At 37.0% G+C, this 17,497-nt stretch overlaps 2 protein-coding genes across 2 annotated transcripts in view; both read right to left on the bottom strand.

Moving 5' to 3' along the window:
* Positions 1-1,835, bottom strand: part of DHX36 (DEAH-box helicase 36) — a 49,730-nt gene extending 47,895 nt beyond the window's left edge. Inside the window, exon 1 of the mRNA XM_006185677.3 lies at positions 1,503-1,835. Within this exon, the coding sequence (XP_006185739.2) occupies positions 1,503-1,760 (258 nt within the window). The 5' untranslated portion in view covers positions 1,761-1,835. The remainder of the gene's footprint in view (positions 1-1,502) is intronic.
* A 7,647-nt stretch (positions 1,836-9,482) lies between these two features.
* Positions 9,483-17,497, bottom strand: part of GPR149 (G protein-coupled receptor 149) — a 63,004-nt gene continuing 54,989 nt past the window's right edge. The window contains exon 4 of the mRNA XM_006185678.3: positions 9,483-10,779. Coding sequence (XP_006185740.2) covers positions 10,207-10,779 — 573 coding nt within the window. The 3' untranslated portion in view covers positions 9,483-10,206. The remainder of the gene's footprint in view (positions 10,780-17,497) is intronic.

Genomic DNA, 17,497 nt, shown 5'->3' with positions numbered 1-17,497 from the left:
GTTTTAATGGCCTGCTAGAGCTCTTAGGGAAAAGTCAGTAAATTTCAAAGCCTGTTTATTTTCTGGTCCAGGACCTTTCATACTGCCATCTGTAAAATTAAAGGAACATGACCAGTATTAAAAAAGAGGGCAGAAAAGTAAAACCAACAACAACAAAAGCCCCAGGGCAATGTACAGGTAATTAAGTATTAATATTATTTTATAAAACTTTTGTTCAGTTATACACCTGTGAGTACTGGGTTGCAAATTAAAATATATTCTTTTTTATGGGAAGTGGTCAAAAGTGTGAGTCACTGCTCTACCCTCCTCACTACTCTCCACACCCATGCCTTGTCTCAGTTCCCTGAACACGTTCTTCTGACCCTGATAGGGTTTTTAGAAAGTTACTCTGTACATCCTTTAACACTAATTACTCAGTTATTCTTCCAATTTTAAGATGACTTAGATGTGCTTCCAATAACTTTTAAAAAAAAAAAGTTTGCTCAATGAACAAGTTAATTTTTTGGTTGTCAAAGAAATACGCTGTTTTTTTTTTTCTTTAAAGAGAAGTGTATAATAAGTTGTGAAGATAAATGGATAATGCCCTCTCCCCATTCAACAAAAATGACACAGATAAAAGAAAAGTAAAGAAATGGAACGATTTAAATGGCGATTCTACACTCTGTATCTAATATGAAAGATGCTTTTAAAGTTACTAAAAAGTGTTCTAAAGCTTATGTTAAGAAAACTTCGGATTAATCACATATATACACATAATAATAATTATTATTTTTATTGTAATCATCAGAACGGACCACTCAGGGAACTTTAATGTCTCCTTTACTACAACTCTTCAGGATACAAATCAAATGAACACTTACCAACCTGAAGAGAAGAGACTAAGCCAAATCACCTCTTGAAATTCCTTCCACTTCTAGGATCCTAGGTTTCCTTCTCAAAGAGAAGCTGCTAATTAGCAGAAACCTCCCAAGCCCAACGTAAAATCAAAAAACCTTAGTTTGTGCCTATTTTAATACTAAAACTGAAAGCTGGACTACTTTTCTGAAGGATCTATATTCAAAATAGTGCTTGATGGTTTCCGCGCAAGCCTGTATCTTATGTATTAAGCAGCTAGAGTTCATCAGGCAAAGAAGTTCAGTTAAAGTGACATTAATTATTTTAAGGGAAAGGGTAGCCAAAGATACTATGACAGTGACACCCCAATAAAGTTACTTTCGGTTGGACCCTGAATTTAACATTTGTTTTGTCCCCGGCTCTCATGTCTTAGAAGCGAAAGTGTACACCCGGCCCGCATAAATCTCAACTGCTTCAAGTGAGATGCTCATGGCCAACGGTAACCGCTTTAATATCCGCTACAGAAAGATTTACCACCTGCAGTTCATAAAGCACATGCAGCAGATAAAAAACAAAGTTAAAAAACAAAAGAAAAAAAAAAGGGGCGGCAGGATGGAAAACAAAACCTGTCCTGCCTCATTTCCCTCCACTACCGAGTCTCAGATTACCTCCTGCCTCTCGGCCTCCTTGTTCTTCTGTCCTTGTTTCCTCGCGTACCACAAGCCGATTTCGCGGCCTTTCAGGTGCCCGGGATGTCGGCCTCGGCCGCCTCGACCACCCCCTCCTCCTCCACCGCCGCCACCTCCGGAGCCTCGGTTCCCCGAATGGCCTCCTCCATGGCCCCCTCCGTAGCTTCCTCCATAACCCCCGCCGGAGCTGCGGGGCCCGCCATCGCGGCCCCAGTTCTGATGGTAGTCATAGCTCATTGTCCCAGCGGACTTCAACCCGTGACAACCTGCAACCGCTGGAAATGGCGACCGGGCCCGGAAGCGGGTGCGCGTCCACTTCCGCTTTGCTTCCGGCGCCCAGCGCGAGGGGGAGGGACATTGAGCGTCACAAGCAGCTATTTCCGGTGACGTCAAGGGCCGCCAGCCTTGTGGGTCCCGGGATCCGCGCAGGTGAAATCCCTTTTGTTACGCCTTCAGTTGTTTACTTTTGTACCTTTGGAGGGATAGCCAGCAGGTGGCTCGCAGGTTTTCTTTCCCGATGCCCAACATGTGAGGAAACGGATTTTGGATTTTACTTTCTTATTTCTCCTGATAAGATCCAGAGTTTGCTTCCTTTAGGCCCTGTAAACGTCATAGGCACAGTAAGAGAACCTGTGGATCGAATACTTTGTCTCCTAAACTCCCTAAAGGAGTGAAATGAGTGCACTATTTTTCTTTAAATAGCTATGGCATGAAAACAGCCAAGCACCTGTTTCAAACATGTAATTTAAGTATAGAAATGTCCGTGCCTCTTTTAAAGGATTATTGTTATTTGCTACCTTTATCCAAAAGCTAAGCTGAGCCTGCCTACCCAAATTCAGTGCATAGCACTTAGGCAATTTAAATGAAACAGCAGTTGAAGATTCCTATGAAGCCATCCATTACTGATTGACCAGAACACTTTGAATGTCTAGCACACGCTGTTCTCGAATAATCAATTGACTGGGCCATACAGGTTTGAAAGTTTACAAGGGAATATCCAGTTCATTTACACATGTAACTGATTTAAAGGTGATAGGGATACTCACTGAACAAGACAAGTATGGCATCAGCTTTCATTTGCTTATAGTCTTGAGAAGATAAAGACTGAAGAACAATGTGTTATGAGTTAAGAAAGGAGAGTGCCTATAAAGGGGGTCCAGAATATATCTCTATGGCATAAAAATTATTTTGAGCAGAGGCATTTGAGTTCCTGAAGTCTCTAATCTGCCTAATAGCAGAGTCTCCCAAAACAATTCAGAACCCTATTGTCATAAATCTCTTCCTTCGGAGAGGAACTAGGCAAGATTGACTCTTACCACTGGAGACTGCAAACCAGCACCACATGTAAAAAGACATTGTAACAAAATTATCATATCTTCCATTTATTCTCATAAGAGCCCATTTATCTTTCCTAAAAGTCATTTGTTTTCCCATAAATACCTTTCTCCTTCTCCCTGTAAGATGATATATAAGCCCCAAGTTCTAACCTGTGCTTTCAGTCACATTTTTCTGTGAACTTCCATAGGAATGTGATTAAATGTTTTAGTTGTGATAAATCTGTCTTTTGTCAGTTTAATTTGCAAGTCCCGGAAAACTAAACATAGGAGGGTAGAGGAAAAGTTCTCTTCACCTAATAGCCATGATATGTTATAGCAAAAAGAATTTAATTTTGGAGTCAGGTTAGATCTCTAAAGAATGAGAGGGAAAGCAGTGACTTTTGAGATAAGTAGACTCTAGCCAAACTAAGGGGGAGGGAAGACAATTATTACAGGTGGATGTAACAATGTGTATGAAGAAGGATGATAAAACATTGAAGAGTGAGAAAATTCTACACTGAAATTTAAGCAACTGATAGTGAAGGCCAAAGAGATAGAAAGGAGTCTGATCATGAAAGACCTTATATGCCACAGAAAGAACAATAATACATTTTAAGTAGGGGAGTGATTACTTTGGCTGCTTTGAGTAGAAAGGAATGGAGGAGGCAAAAGTAGATGTTAAGAGACTGGTTAACAGGCTGTGATGTAGGGGAGACAAAATGGGATGACAGAGTAAGATAGGATACGGGAAGGGCTGGAGTTAAAAGATATCAGGAGATAAAAATTGTCAAGATTTGATGGTTCACTGGATGTGAAGAATTAGAGGGAAGGGTCAAATGATTTCCGAGTTTAAAATCTGAAAGATGACCAAATGGGAAAGTACCATATCCTGAGATGAGGAACATAGGATGAGAAGGATTGGTGGGGGGGGGGGGATTTGGGAAGAGGGTTGAGTTATTGTATTTAATTAATACTTGTAGAGTTTGAGACACGTATGAAACATACAAATTGAGATGTCTAGAAAGCAGTTGGTTATATGAGTCAAAGTTGCAGAGAGCAGACTGAAATACATTTGGGAATTCTTGGCAAATATTAAGATAAATATTAAGATGAATAGTTCCAACAAATGTACCCATTGGGCGCACCTGATATGACAAGTATGTGAATTATTCAGTAAGTAAGACTGAGTAGTCATACTGGAGTTGGTAGGGGGAAATGAGAAGGGAATATTGTGGACTGTTGGGTGAGAAGATGTAATAGACTGAATGTGTCCCCTCAAAAACCATATGTTGAAGCCCTAAGCCCCAATGTGGCTGTATTTGGAGATGGTTCCGTAAGGAAGTAATTAAATGAGGTCATAAAGGTGGGGCCCTAATCCAATAGGAGTAGTGTCCTTAAAAGAAAAGACACCAGAGAGCTCACTCTCTCTTTCCTCAGAAGAAAGGCCATCTGAGGACAGAGATTGTCTACAAGCCAGGAAGAGAGCTCTTACCAGGAGCCAAATCAGTCAGCACCGTGATCTTGGATTTCCCTGCCCCCAGAAACTTGAGAATAAACTTCTGTTCTTTATGCCGCTGAGGCTTAAGCCTGCAGTATTTTTTTACGGCAGCCTAAGCAGACTAGTACAGAGAGTAAGGCGGAGAAGAGAACTAGCATTTATTCGTCACTTAGTATTAGCTAGGTAGCGGGTTAGGTGATTCACATTTGTAGTCAGCAGAATAATGACCCCCAAAGATGTTCATGTCTTAATCCCTGGAACCTGTGAATATGTTACATTACATGACCAAGAGAAATTAAGTTTGCTAATCAACTGACCTTAAAATGAGGACATTATCCTGGATTATCTGGATGGGTCCCATGTAAGGGTCCTTCAAAGTGCAAAAGGGAGACAGAAAAGTTTATAAAGGTGTGTTATAAGGACTCAACCAACTTTTGTTGACTTTGAAGATGGAGGAAGGGGGCCATAAACCAAGGAATTCAGGTAGTCTCTTGAACTGGCAAAAAAAAAATGGATTCTCCCCTAGAGCCTCAGAAAGGAACACACCCTGCCAACCCCTTGATCCTTGATTTTAGCCCACTAAGGATCCTTTTCAAAAATTGTACACTAAAGAATTGTAAGGTAGTAAATTTGTGTTAGTTAAGACTGTTTTGCAGTAATTCATTGTGGCAGCAACAGGCAAGCAACTAAATTCTATATTGCACACAATCCTCATGACAATCCCAGACAGAGAGGTAGTGGTATCTCAATTTTTTTGTAAATTGTATTGTTTCTCTTAACCTTATTTTTGTTGATCCTAAACAGAATCTTAGTCATAAATTTAAAATTACTAATTTTTCCTAACTCCTTCAGCATGAAGTAGTATGGAATTGCTTGAGGCTATTGCTTTAGGCAGACGTTTTAGAACAAATGTCACTGTAGTCAAAACCTGCACAAGGAAGATTTTTCAAAGAAAGATTAGAAAAATACTGGTATGAAGAAAAGTGTCAGTTGTTACTTGGGTTTTGACTTTTTCCCCTGCCTTGGTAGGAATCACAAGAGGAGAAAGTCTCAGCTGGTAAGGAACACTCATTTAACTGCTGTTGCTTCTACTCAACTCTGCCTTCCAAATCCTGTGCAAATGTCTCTTATTGGCAGTTGCTAAATCTGAATCTTGCTGTCAGCAGAGACTGGAACATATAGTTTTCAGTCTTATAGTTTCAGTAATACATGGAGGACTTTAGAAACATTGAGATATTCCAGAGTGTTAACAGAAAATAGATGCCAGAGGTAATTTTCTCCCCTAAAGTTACAGATTCTATAGATAGACATTTGAGAAATGTGTAGGGGGTGAAGGTGTAGCTCAGTGGTAGAGCGCATGCTTAGCACGCATAAGGTCCTGGGTTCAATCCCCAGTATCTCCTATAAACATAAATAAATAAATAAACCTAATCATCCCCTCCTCCCCAAAATAGAAATGTGAACTTTTTTTAGTTACTTAGGAAATCGTCTTTATTTACTGAATTGGAATACAATTTTGTCACCATCTCTGCTGCTAACCCTAGTCCTAGCCAACATCATCTCTAACCCAGACTATTAAGATAGCTTCCTGACTGTTCTTTCTCTAATCATGTTTGTTCCTGTACAGTCTTTCCCCACTGACAGCAGTGATTTTGAAATCAGATATGTCACTGCTTTGTTGAACCCTCCAATGGCTTTCCTCCTCATTTAGATAAGGTCCCATACCTGGTCTACAAGGCCCAAATGATATACCTCTTCCTGCCCTTATCTGGTTGTCTTTATCTCCATCCACTTTTCTCCCCCTCATTCATCTGCATTCACATTGATCTCCCTGATGGTTTCACAGAATACAAAAGGCACACTCACACTTCTGGAATCCTGCTCTTCCCTTTGCTGGGACTGATTTCCCTAAATAATTACACAGCATGTTTCCTCACTATTTGAGTCTTTAATGAACTGTTACATTATCAGTGCAACCTTACTGACTAAAGTACTTGAAAAAGCACTCCTTCCATCTTTATCCCTTTATTCTAATTCTTCTTAGCATTTTTATTACCTTTGGTACCTATTTACTGTCAGAATACTTAGCATTATATGCGTGTGTTTGTGTGTGTAAATGTATAGTGAAGAACTTAATTCCATCCAAAGAGAGGGCTGGCCTTTGCCCTTCCAAGGAGGTCATCTGTAAACCCTTGGAATATCACGCCTGATTGGAGTGACTTTGTTTGTCTGGGGGCCTTGGACCATCCAGATAGTAACAGTATGACTTAGGATGGAGGCTTTGACTTACTCATTCCATATTAGCTTGACCTCCTGAGGAGCTGGAAATTCTTGTGAGCAGTCCGCCATGCCTCCCCTACTCCTACCATGGCGGAGCGCCTTTGATGACTGGACACCGAGACTCAGATGAGCTTCCTTGTTGGCAGTACTCCATGTGTGTGGTCACACATGGATGCCAGGAAAGTAACGCTGTCCATGACTCCTTGGGGAGAGGAAAACAGAAGCTCCACTTTTGGGCTTTTTGTGGATTCTGCTGTGTGTGCTTCTTCCCTTGGATGATTTTGATCTATATTCTTTTCTTGTAAAACACCACAAGTGTGAGTATACAGCTATCAGTGAGTTCTGTGAGTCCTTCTAGTGAATTATTAAAACTGATAGTGGTTTGGGGAACACCCTGAACTTGCAATTGATGTCAGAAGTGAGGGAAGTCTAGTGTGGGCTGTGTGCTCCACATTTGCAGCTGGCTCAAGCTCACAGTATATATATTTGTTTTGGTTTTGTTTGTGCTTATAATCCTAAGTACCTAGAACAATTTTTAGCATGAAATAGGCATTTGTTAAGTATTATGATGAATAAATGAATGAAAGTAGCGAAATAGTATAAGAAATTAAGAGAAAATCTATTTATGAAATCCAATACTACAGAACTATATTGAGAAAAAACTTCCAAATAACATGTAACCAAGTCTCTTTTTTTTTTTTTTAATTATATTCTAAGTAATATTGTGATGTTTTCTGTCTGCAAAATGGTTGCCTCTGTCAGTCACAACTCTTGGAAATCTTTGGGATTATATAGTATGTGTTTATATTATTGGGGGATTTTAGGGATTATGCCTTTTCAGTTTATAGAAGCCACCACCAGATGGTGATATTTTTATGAGATAACAAGTAGTTTTTGTCTTTGGTACATCAATTTATAAAGAAAAGAGATAAACTATGTGAAATAGAGTATTTATTAATAATAAGGACAGTATAACAATGCAAGGGTAAGATATTTAAATATAACATGAGATGTCTATAAGGGTATTTCCTACACCAGAAGTACATTTTTATAATCATAATCACACTGCGAGTAAGTAGACTTTATACTGAAGTAGCCGACCCTTCCCCTCTCTTAGCAGGGATTGGGAGGAGTCATTCATGCTTAGCCATAGCCCTCTGTAGATTTTTCTTGTAGATCCAATTACTGTTGGCTTGGAGTTTGAAGCGTTACAGGTTAGTAATGTGATGCTGATTAGCCTCTTAATCTATGGCTTTGGCGAAATAATCCTGGTATTGCATCAATGTAGCAGAACTTCTAAGTGTATCCATTATATAGTTAATTCAGCAACCCAGGGCAATTAAATGCTAATATCCTAGGTTGTTTTTTTTTTTGTATTTTGTTTTCAGTTTCTCCAGCATAGGCCCAAGTCCGGTGAAAAGAAAACAGAACACAGGGATATGTATATTATATAAATATATATATATATTTATATAATATACATATATATATACTTTATATAATATACATATATATATACAAATATACATATATAAAATACCAGAGAAAAGGGGTATTACTGTCTTACAATTCTTGTGTTCTTTAAATCTTGATTTTCATCATCTCCTCTCCACTCAAAATCTGTGCAGTTATAAAGGATTTGTCCTCATTTTTTCCTTCAGTTTTATTATAATTCTCTTTCTCATTTCTTTGCTGCCAGGATTGTACTTTAAACAACAAAGTACCTTTTCTCTTTCATACAATTATACATCTAAATTTAACATATCAAAGCTTGTCTTTTACAAAGCATTATTAGAATAGTCAATTCAACCTTTGCTTTTGTAACAGACATTTAACGCTGTTGATTTATAACATCAGAACTGGCCATGTGTCATTATGTCAAATTAACCCTCAAGTTTGGGGATAAAAAGTACTTTTAAATTAAATATATTTATAATGAGAATACATCTGGATTTGAATTTATATGTTATGCATTATTCAAGGCTTTCTTTGCAAGTATTACTAATGACATTACATTTGCATCCCAAGTTTTGATAATGATATATTGAGAAGTTAGATAAGAGATAGGAAAAGTCTATTGCAATAATTATTTTGAAAATGACTTCTTGGTAAGCAAAACTGTCTTCTAAAGGTGAAACAATCTGAAAGCCCATGTCAAGTAATTTAGAATTTTGACTCAATATAATGAAACAGAAGCCAAAATAAAGCATTTAAAAAATAGTTCACTCAGCCTGAAAATAATAAATAATATATGTGAGTCAGGTTAGAGTGTACAAAGTTTAAAACCATGTAAAGTATCAACTCTTAATAATTTTGGAAAATAAACATTTAAGTAATACATTTAATGTATGTTAACAGAATGATTAGAATAAAGCAATTTGAGGAAAAATTGCTTCATAATTTTTCAAATATACATTACTAATACTCTGACAAGGTGATTCTTGCATTTTTGCAATATAACACATTTAAAAATTAGTCTTGAAGTGCATACCTCACAATCACTTAATAAAATACACTGAGTTATTTCTTTGCTTGAGATACACATCCTTGGAAAAGAAATGAAAAAGCACCTAAATTTGGAATAATATTTGAACTAAAATTTTCTGTGCTTCAAGAGTGGCTAAGAAAGTTTGCCATATCTGCAGCTTTAGAAACAGATGCTTTCGTGTGGAGTCAGAGGATTTTCCTCTGCTCTGCTCAGAAGTTTGTTACTCTACTTGGGTGCACCTCACAAAACTTAATCTCACAGTGTTTTCCCCTGGTTTCCGTTCAAATAAACAGAATGATTCTAGAGATGATGAGTCTACATTTAGAAGCTTTTCCAAGAAAGTTAGAGTTAAAGGCTACTTCCAGTTCTACCTGTAACATAAACATATTTGTTTTAAGGGTAGTCTTGACATATTGGAAAGGGGAAAGGAAAACACTCATGTTTAAGAGAGAAAGAAAAAATTCAGTAAACAATTTATATTTTATAGAAATGAAGGAAACAACTATTTACAGACGAGGGGCATGCATGTTTTGAATCGGGAAGCTAAATTTGCCGTTTTACACAGGAACATATTTCCTAGACGTCAGTGTAAAGCTGGAGCAATCCCTGTACTGCGCGGGCTGTGCTGGACGCATTGAGGCAAGCCTCCTCAAATACAGCCCCGAGTTTTGCTACATGTCTTCCATTCCCAAAATGTCATTTTTCCCTCCTTGAAGTCAAGACCCACATTATGAGTAGAAACACGTGCCTGGGAACAGTATGTTCATGGAGTTTATACAGCTTTCTGTTTACTCTGAGGTTGACAAACATAGGCGAAAACATCGGTAAACTAGACCAAGATCTGATTTTAAGAAGATTTTTAGAAATCGGATAAGAAACATCTTTCAGTTACCACAGTGTGTGATCTATAAGTAACACATCAAAAGCACTTAGTGTTTGCACTAGTTCCAGCTGTTTGCACTAAAAGCAATGAACTAGTACGTCTAGAAAGCTTATGTAAACCGACACGTAAAAGAGGAAATCAAACAGCCTCAGAACAGAGTGTTGTTGAGCGGTTTGAAACTGCAGGGCCGTTCTTGCCTTTATTAGGCCAAGTGACCGTTAGTTACCCTGACTTTCTTCTTCTCTTTCCCTGTAAGCTTTATTTAACAACTGGATTTCCTCCTGGTAGCCATCTCTCTCTTGGTGCTGCCTTTTACTGTTCTGCCTGTGTGCTTCCACAGTGTCTGGAATGGAGATGTTGAGATCCCCGCCAGGATTACTTGTGGGTAAGAAGAGAGAATATGAGGCTGTTTCCCCTAAGTCACATGAAACGAATCTGTTTTCTTTCCGTGAGTAGCGCAGCGACGGAGATCTGACCTGTGTGGAGGACTGGCTGATGTTGCTAATGATTGACACGGTGTCCAAGGCCTCTTCGTTATCACAGATTTCCAGGACCTCCAGGTGTATTTTCACACTGGTGTCCGCAAACGTGGAGGGAGAATCTTCTGGGTTTGGCTCGTGGCCAACACTTTTGGATCGATAGACTTCTATTTTCTTAGAGGCTGGGGTTATTTTTTGTCCTTCTGCACTCACCTCATAGGTAGAAAGAGAGAGAGTTTTCCCAGTTGGGGATTGGAGAGACACAGTCCCCTGGAAAGCACACAAGGGAATGGCCAGGGCACCACCGGAACGCTGGGGACAAAAACAAAGTGGTTATTACTGAAAACTAGTGTCTGAGCTGGGCCATTTAGAAATTCATTTTGTTCATCAAAATGGGAAAGTTTTTCTATTTCAAACCCACTTCCCTAGAAACCTCTTACAGCCACGGGACTGAGATCCTGTTGTCAAAGTACTGTAGCCTATCTTCTCCTAGGTCAAATACTACATCTAAGTGAGGGCAATCAGAAATCTTTTTTATAAAATAAGGGACATATTTCCACAGTTGAAGGCAAAATTTATGCACTGTGGCCAGCAGTAGATGGGCAGAACATGGGCATAAAATCGAATGCATATTTAAACTCTGGAATTGCTTTTATATTTTTGTTACATGTTCAGTTACATTTAAAAGTTTCCATGGGTTGAAAGAAATGTACACTGTGTTATCAAAATGCATGTTTTTTTCCCGTTTAGTCAATTATCAGAGAAAATGATAATTGTGAGACTGTGGTTCAGATTAAGGCAAAGAATATTTCAACTCTTAGGTCTGACCACGCAGAAGAGGAACCAAATGTCACCAGCTGTACTTTTCCACAGAGAAATCACAGTCATTAAAGTAAAGCCACTCATAGAGAATTCCCTCACATCCTTGCTGTACAGCCTTCTTTATTCTGAGAGCTAGTTAACCTGAAAGCTAAATGTCCTCACATTACACTTTATTACAAGAAGGAAAAACATCCCAACATCAGTACTTTAAAAATTGTTCATAAGTTTCCTCTTGGCATAATACACTGCATAAACAAAGTCCCATAAAGTATACTAGTTTAAAAAAAGAAAAACGTGATGATAAAACTAAGTTATCAGTGCCTAGCAGTATTGGCATATCTATTTTGAAAGAACTTTTATTACCGGATCACAGCATACTCATATCTTTGTATGTACCAACTTGCATCCCTGATGAGCAGTTAATATAAAAGCAAAAGCAAATGTGATTGTTTTGTATCTGATTTTATACATCCAAATAATGCAGATTTTAATAGCTCTCCATGCTAACCTTATCTTCAAATGAAAAAGCAAGTTTTATTGAGTTATCAATGGCATCTCATTACAATTGGCATTTTAGGGCTACATAGTGCCAGAGTTTAGCCAAGTATGAAGTGTGATTGCTCTGAAATAGCACAGAGTCCTGAGTTATCAAAATTATTTTGTGAAATATTCAGAAGACTCTATGATGGAGAGTCAGCAGTAAAAACATAGAGACAGAGTATATAGAAATAGATCTGAACATACTTTAAACTCCTAATTAAAAATTGAAAGATTAGTTTCAGCAAAACAGTACTGTCACTTTACGCTAATTCAGTAATTTAAATTTTACTGGTTATGAAAGTATTCAGTGTGTAAGTTGTTTTGGTTTTAGATTTGTGTAAGAACTGTAAGTGTGAGTTTACACCAAATTTTGTTTGTATGTCTTTAAGCAAAATCATAAAAATTTGACTTGACAGTGAAGTTTATAGATTTTTTTTTTTCTTTTCTCTCATCTATTACTTAAATTAGAGAAACACTGCTCTAGGTTAGGGAACATGGAGCTTGAACTAATGGAGCAATAATAGAGAGAGAGATTCACGGAGGGAGGGGACAGAATTTGAGTGAAATCAACAAGATTTTTCACGTCTTTTAGGATGTAGTGGGGGGGCTAAAATGGAGAGAGATTAGAAGCTAGGAGAACAGACTAACTGAACCCCTGTTACGTACTAGGACTCCTTAGCTGGTAGGTTGATAGCAATGGAATGAAGAAGCTCTCCTATCTTAAGAGCCTGTAGAATGCAGAAACACTGAAGCTCATGAGCAATTGTCTTTCCCTGTGATTCGTACTACAATAGTACCCAGGCTGGAGCATTATGAGAATATGGAATAAAAGCACCTAATCTAGGTGGAGTGAGGGAAAAAAAGATCCTGAAAAAAAAAATTCGAGATGAATAGGAGACAAAAGAAACAATGTTTCCACATGGGAAAACTCTACATGATAAATATGGCAATTTTCTTCTACTTTATTGGTTTAATACAATTTTAATTAAAATTCCAGTGGAATACCAATGGAATTTTATTTTAGAACTTGAAAAGTTTCTTCTAAGATTTATTTGCAAGAGTAAATGCTTGTGGATAACCAAGAAAATTTAGAAACAGACTAATGAGATGACTTTGCAAACATATGAAGCTACATAATTAATACAGAGTGTTAAAGGCAAGATTTGATCAACCAGGCAAAGTCAAGAAACCTGATATAGTATATCATGAAGATGGCATTTCACAATAAGGATTCAAATGAACTTTTACATATTATTGGCTATTCGTTACAAAATTAAATTAGACCCCTTTTCATGTTATATACAAAAATGATTTCTTGAGTCTTAATAATTCTTTTAGAATCCTGGGTGAAGAAGACCTTTTCAAATCTGGAATGAAAATCAGAAACAACAAATCAAAAGATGGACTGATTTTGATTGCAGAAAAATTAAAAAAAGTCTGTATAGAAATATATGCTAAAAGTAATGGTAAAAGGCAAATGGCAGCCCAGGAGACAATATTTGTAGCACACATAAGACAAAGTTTAACAGTCAAAATATGGAGAGTTTCTTCCAAATCAATGAGATAAACATCCTAGTAGAAAAGTGGAGACAGGAAGAGGGCAAAGCAATTAAAGGAAGAAATATAAATTGGGAATAAACATATGAAAATGTATTTAATTTCACCAAGAATCAAAAAAGGGTGTAAGTAAAAACATTTGATCATTTTTAGCATTTCAGATTGCCCTCCACCAAAGAAAAAAGAAAAAGGAAAAAAAAAAAGATGCCATCTTTCAAGTGTATTTTGATTGTATTTGACTATAAAATAAAAACTACATATACTTCCCAGCAGTTCTATTCCTGTGAGTCAATTTAAGCACCAAATAGTCAACACATAGTAATGTTTATTTTAGCACTGTTGTAAGCTCCCAAAGTAGAAATACCTAAATGTCCACCATTCAGAAAATAGTTGAATGAATTACGGTACAGTTATCTACTGCTAAAGTATCTTGAAAGAATGAGGTAAAGCTATGAGTTCTGCCTGGATAAAATAATTTCAATACACTTTGAGTTATAAAAGCAAATTGCAAAATAATATGTATAGTATGATCCAGTTTTCTTGTAGAAAAATAACCATCAGAAATCAACCCAGAAAATTATACATGTGTAAGAAAAAAAACTGTACAGATACAAACACACCTACGTATTATAGGCATAGAAAAAGGTTTGAAAAGTTATATACCAATGTTTTCTCTGTAAGTAGATGGGAGGAAGGATTCCTACTTTTATGTTTAAAATTATTTGATGTTGATGATAATTTTGCTCATGGAAATTGATTAGGTAAAAGAAGAAGCAGAGAATGCAAAATATCACTAGAAAGAAATCTAAGATACAAGGGGAGGGTAATGAGTAAGATGCCTATGATGGTAACCAGTCTCAGGGTTCAGTTAGGAGTTGTGCTGCTTTGGGGGTTTGTGTTGCATTTGGGGTTTGTGAGTCAATGCTGTATTGCAGTTTGTGCTATTTTTTAGGTTAGAAGAGAGGAGACAAGCTGGGTGAAGGGTACTGTCTCAAAATTTTGCCCTAATAGTTGATTAGAATGAGAATCTCAATTGGGATATACCTTATTTTTCATTCACATATTAAAAGTGAGAATGACACTTACAAAAATTTTTAATTATTATAAAGGAAAAGGGTCCTCTAGTCCTAGCCAGGCACAGATTTATAGCACAAAGTGGCCAGGATCTATAATGAGTCAGATTCTCCTCACTAATTTTACTGGAAAAATTGTTATAAACATTTCAGTCCAACAAGGTGTCAATGTAAATATTACGTTCAAATAAGCAAAGAATTCCACTTCAGGAAAAAAAAAAAGAAATACTATAGAACTTGAGTCACAAACTACAGTTCAGCCCACAGATTTGCAAATCATTCTACAAGTTCTAAAACAGAGACTAAAAGTAGAAGCAATAAAATCCTATGAGAAGATTAATTTAAAGAAAAAAGATAATGTAAAAGACTTAATATTCCATTTAATTCATCTTGATTTTTGTACTGGGTTGAATAGTGCCTCCCCCTCCCAATTCATATCCACCCATGACCTGTGAATATGACCTTATTTGGAAATAGCATCTTTGCAGGCGTGCTCAAACTAGGATGAAGTCATACTGGATTACAGTGAGCCCTAATCCCAATAACTGGTGTCCTTTTAAGAAAAGAGAAATTCAGACATAGACTCACATAGGGAAGATGGACAGGTGAAGTAGACAGCATTTGGAGTTATGCTGTCATAAACCAAGATAGACTCCTCCCCCAGAGCCTCAGAGGAGCACGGCCCTGCTGAGACCTTGATTTTGGACCTGGCCTCCAGAAATGTGAGTCAATAGGTTTCTGTTGTTTTAAGCTATCCAAGTTTGTGGTAACTTGTTACAGCTTCCCTAGGAAACTAATCCATGTTTTATGCAAAGAACTGTACAAAAATACGTATACATATAAACATACAACTGGCCATTTTCTTGTGGAGACTGGAATTATGTGGCATTTCTGTCAAATCCACATAGAATGTAATCTCCTCAAGGGAAGGGAATTTTTCTTTGTTGACCTTTATTTTCTCTGCTATCTCTAACAGTGTCTGGCACATGACAGCTCCTCAAAAAATATTTGTTGAGTGAATAAACGTGTGCATGAATAAGTGAATCTGCAGCATTGATTTCGTGGGCTTTTTAGATTCTATATTTTAACTTTCTAAAGCACAAAAAAATAAGATCAACTTTTTAAAAGTGCAAATGTCCCCTGCTATCTGAAAGTAGTGTTCCTATGAAACCTTTCCTAAGCTGAAATGGCATAAAGTGAAGAAGCAATTACTCTAGGACGTATCTTGCCAATAGATGCACAAAATAAATTGAGATACAGTACAGATGCTCACAGATGCAGTTCAAAGCTATGATGGTATGATGCTCCGATGCTGAGTGTAGTTCCCAGAGAAGGAGCTGAGCATGCTACTCTCCAGCTCCGAGGCTGCACTACTTCTATAAAGGCTTGTTGCAAAACAAACCCTGAACGTTATTTTCACTTTTCACCTTTCTTCTTAAAAGCGTAAATCCTCTTTGGATTTCCTTCACTTAGTGAAAACCTACTAATGTAAGCCTTTGGTAAAAGCAAAGCGGTGTAAAGTGAATTTTTTAAAATCAGAGGGTAACTTGTATTGCTGTTTAAAATTTATTTTTAAAAAATTTTAACAGCCCTATATAATAAGTGATAACAGTTACAAGTGCATCAGAAGGTCATATTAAAACATATTCCTTTTATAAAAGTAAAACAGAATAATATGGGACTGAATTGTGTGCAAATTTATTGCATGATAAAAAATGATAGATTCAGAGAACATAAAAGTACTAATTTCATAGTTTCTGCTTTCTTTCCATTTAAAAGTCTATGAATTAGCATATGCTGTCAGGAACAATGATAATCCATTATTGCTGTATTCCTGAGTGTAGGTGGCTGGGAGCTTTTTTTATCTGAAAATGAAAAACAGTCTCTAAACCTCAGAAATGCTTTAGAAGGCAAGATCATGCCATGTAAACACATTAGCACAAATAGTCTGCTGTGATAATTGATTCAGACTAACTGACCTTGAGCATAATGAACTTTTTATTTCTTCACCATATGCTTCTAGGTGAATTCAGGGTGAAATTATAAAAGAGTTGTTCCAAAATCTCTCTCTTAATAGGTGAAGTATTCTGTTGATTATCTGAATCACTCAATTTATGAAAGACATGTATTACAGCATGTAGGATCATAGCGATCATCAGATACCAGGAAGTTCCAATTTCTCATTTTATAAAGGGAGAACTCACAGCCAGAGAAGTGAGATGACATGCCCGGGCTCACACAGGTAATACTAGTAGGACTGGCACCAGGACTCGGGTGTCAACTTCCAGTTCAGTGCTCTTTCCACAGCACCATGTTGTCGCTTTAAAAGAAATCTGCTTTAGTCAGGAGTAGATCATGGGTTTTCTGCCTTGGAAGCTAGAATTCTACCACTAACTCATGAATAATCCAAGTGACTTGACAATTTTAATCTAAAGTAAAATCATATGGATGATCTTTAGGCGATCTAGATGACTTTTAGGCATCTAAAAGTACAGACATTGAGGGATGAAGTAGTTTGGAGGAGAAGAGATGGGGACACACAAAAAAATAGCAGGAAGAGTGAGAACTTCGTAAGAAAAACAATGAACTAGATTTTTTAGTGATTTACTTTTGGAATTTTATTTAAAATTATGTGATTACTATATTTTCATATATTCAAGTCTCCAAATATTCCTTGTGTCATCCTGTCACATTCATTTAAATGTTTAGTAAACCAAAATGAAGAATAAGACACATGAATTGTTCAAAGAAAAGAGAGTAAGGGCAAGAAGATAAGGACCTTTACAAAGGGCCTACTATGCGGCTTGGAGAGTGTTAGGTATTTTAGCACATTTCCCATTTAATTCTCACAGCCCTTTGAGCTATAAATTATGCTTTTCCTTTTTAAAAGTCTCACAACTGAGTAACAGATTTAGGATTGATATAATCATGACAAATATTTACTGATCCTGCTGAACACAGGCCATATATCAGATCTCTTACTAAAGCACTTTCTATACATTTTCTTATTTAATTTTCACATCAACCTATAAAATAGA

The sequence above is a fragment of the Camelus ferus genome, chromosome 1, assembly GCF_009834535.1.
Source record: "Camelus ferus isolate YT-003-E chromosome 1, BCGSAC_Cfer_1.0, whole genome shotgun sequence".
NCBI lineage: Eukaryota > Metazoa > Chordata > Mammalia > Artiodactyla > Camelidae > Camelus > Camelus ferus.
Note: the sequence above shows the minus strand (reverse complement) of the source record. Positions and strands in the feature narration are given on the sequence as shown.